The sequence below is a fragment of the Chanodichthys erythropterus genome, chromosome 20, assembly GCF_024489055.1.
Source record: "Chanodichthys erythropterus isolate Z2021 chromosome 20, ASM2448905v1, whole genome shotgun sequence".
Lineage (NCBI taxonomy): Eukaryota > Metazoa > Chordata > Actinopteri > Cypriniformes > Xenocyprididae > Chanodichthys > Chanodichthys erythropterus.
Window position 1 is genome coordinate 12349875 of NC_090240.1, and position 2929 is coordinate 12352803.

The window sequence follows — 2929 nt, forward strand, 5'->3', positions numbered from 1 at the left end:
TCTCTGACAAAACCCTCCAAATTTTCTTCGCGTACACACACAACCACACACACCTCATGTTTCTTTAGCAGTCTGGGTGTTGTGCAGGCGAAGAGAAACAACACTGGCAGAGACGACCTGCGTGCGGCTACATGTGTGACCGTTTACTCGCGGCTTCCCACACAGCCTTAGCTAACGGCTAGATCTATTAGGTGGACTTTCATCACTATTTTTGCCATCATTTCCCTTTTTTATTTATTTATTTTGCGGCAGCTTCAGCTCAACTAGCTAAAGTCACACAGGATTTAACTTTTTGTTTACTTGTTAACAAGGACAATTGATTTTTTCAAAGACACTTCTTTAGCCATTTTTGCTAATTCAAAAAAAGCTTCGGTTTTCGTTGTAGTTGGATCTCATTAGTCATGATGTGGGAGTTCCGCTCTATGATGTTCTGGCGGGCGGTGTTTGCTGAGTTTTTCGGCACCATGTTCTTCGTGTTCTTCGGGATGGGTGCAGCGCTGCGCTGGACCTCCGGGCCGTACCATGTCTTTCACACTGCCCTCTGCTTCGGTTTTGCTGCTGCCACTCTAATCCAATCCATCGGCCACATCAGCGGAGGACACATCAATCCGGCCGTCACCTTCGCCTACTTAGTCGGCTCTCAGATGTCCCTGTTCCGAGCTTTCTTCTACATTTGTGCCCAGTGCCTGGGGGCCATGGCAGGAGCCGCGGCCCTCTATGGAGTTACACCCAACAACATGAGAGGAACACTGGCACTTAACACGGTAAGAGTCCAAGAACAAGAATTAGATTTTATTTATTTATATATTTATTTTTTGCTATATAAATAATGTATCTAAATTTGTATTTATTTATTTCATTTTATTTTTTATAAATGCACATTTTGATGTTGGGTTTTAAAAGTTCGAAACAGCATGTTAGTGGAAAATATGTATTCAATTCCTATTTATTGTTTACTTACTGTACACAGTACATAGTACTGCACTAACAGGCCCTTACAGAAATGTTGTGGTCTTTTAAATCTTCATCAATATTTTCCTTTGTACCTGTCTGTACAGTTGCAGCCCGGCATAAGTCTGGGAATGGCGACCACAGTGGAGGTGTTTCTCACCATGCAGTTGGTGGTCTGCGTCTTCGCCGTCACAGATGAGAGACGAAGTGGGCGCCTGGGTTCTGCCGCTCTGTCCATTGGCTTTTCTATTACCATGGGCCACCTGATGGGGGTGAGAAAGAATATATTAGAATAAACTTTTTTTATGTATGAGTTTTTGTAAGTGAGCATTACACTAAAAATGTACCATGTTATTTGTCTTTGAATCAGATGTACTACACTGGCGCTGGTATGAACCCAGCCAGGTCTTTCGCTCCTGCTGCTATCATGAGGAATTTCATCAACCACTGGGTAAGAAAAAAACGAGGACCCATAAAATACTGAAACTGTCCTGTACTACAGGTCACAAAAATATTTAGTGACCTTTTCCTCTTCAGATAGATAGAAAGATAGATAGATGAGTAAGTCATTGAGTCATTCAATCATTCGATTCATTCAAATGACAGGAATTAAGTATGGCTCTCTTTATGAATGGGCCATTGAATCATTGGTTTACCTGATCCGAACGCGGATTAATTCAGAAAAGAAGCACCCCTTTGTGTTGTTTGGAGACGCACAACAGTTCTGCTCTGGTTATCGGTAATATTTTCATTGGCAAAACTGAGCAAAAGCAGACTAAAATATAACACAGTATTAAATTCTTATTTATTGAACTGTTGTATAAAATCAAGCAAGATGTCTGTTAAAGATCACTTCATCTGGAAAGCATCTGCTGTGTACAAGCATCTAATAGACGTCTGTAAGATGTCAGTTTTACATACATTCTAAATCATAAACATCTTAAAGACATCTTCTAAACGTCTATTTGACATCTGACCGGAAAGATGAGCAAACACTCTAAAAAGCACGTCTTTCAGATGTAAACACACACATCAAATAGACGTCTCCGAGATGTATGTATGCTATCAAGGACAAAAACAGCACGCGTGTGATATTGTGCTCTTTACTCCTGTAATATTGCTTAACTATATCATGATATAAATATGAGACAAAGACTCATACAGGGACATTTTTACCCTGATATCTTGAATTCTAGGGTCATTCTAACTGCATTCTATAGGATTCATAATGCAGTTAGTTGTTGCCCTGCCTCATGTTCGTCACCGATCAACTGTATGAAATGTCAGATGAACTAGGCCTACGTCGGTCTGGGGCTGGTGCATTAAATGCGATAAGCCCTAATGGATGATAGATAGATAGATAGATAGATAGATAGATAGATAGATAGATAGATAGATAGATAGATAGATAGATAGATAGATAGATAGATAGATAGATAGATAGATAGATAGATAGATAGATAGATAATATTTAGTGACCTTCTTTTTCTCTTCTGTCAGGTGTACTGGGTGGGCCCCATGATTGGAGGCGCTATGGGTGCCATCCTGTATGATTTCATGCTGTTTCCCCGTATGCGGGGTTTCTCCGAGCGGCTAGCCACTCTCAAGGGCAGCCGACCCCCAGAGGGCGAAAACCAGCAGGACACCCGTGGGGAGCCCATTGAGCTGAAGACTCAAACCCTATAAACCTGTTAAGAACCTGTGGACCGATCTGGCTCTACCTCACTGGACCATCTCACCGCCCCAAGCAACAGCCAATACACTTCAGTTAAAACATACGTCATGACATCAAAAAAATAAATAAAACACACAGAGGGTCGCATATCTACACTAAAATCATTAAGGTGGCTGAAAAAAGTACAGTACTCTGGCTAATACTATAGGTTTGTTGCTAATATCAGTGCAGGGCAGAGGGCGGTGCTGAGGCAGGGGTTCAGGTGGATGTGGGTGGGGCTTATGGTGTGGGAGGGGTTAGAGC

General features: G+C 41.8%; 1 protein-coding gene across 1 annotated transcript; it reads left to right on the forward strand.

The window, feature by feature from the left end:
* The first annotated feature begins 401 nt into the window (after nt 1-401).
* mipb (major intrinsic protein of lens fiber b) lies at nt 402-2637 on the forward strand. The gene is made up of 4 exons (XM_067370884.1): nt 402-764; nt 1059-1223; nt 1322-1402; nt 2452-2637. The coding sequence occupies exons 1-4, from the start codon at nt 402-404 to the stop codon at nt 2635-2637; spliced, it is 795 nt and encodes a 264-aa protein (XP_067226985.1).
* The last annotated feature ends 292 nt before the right edge of the window (nt 2638-2929 follow it).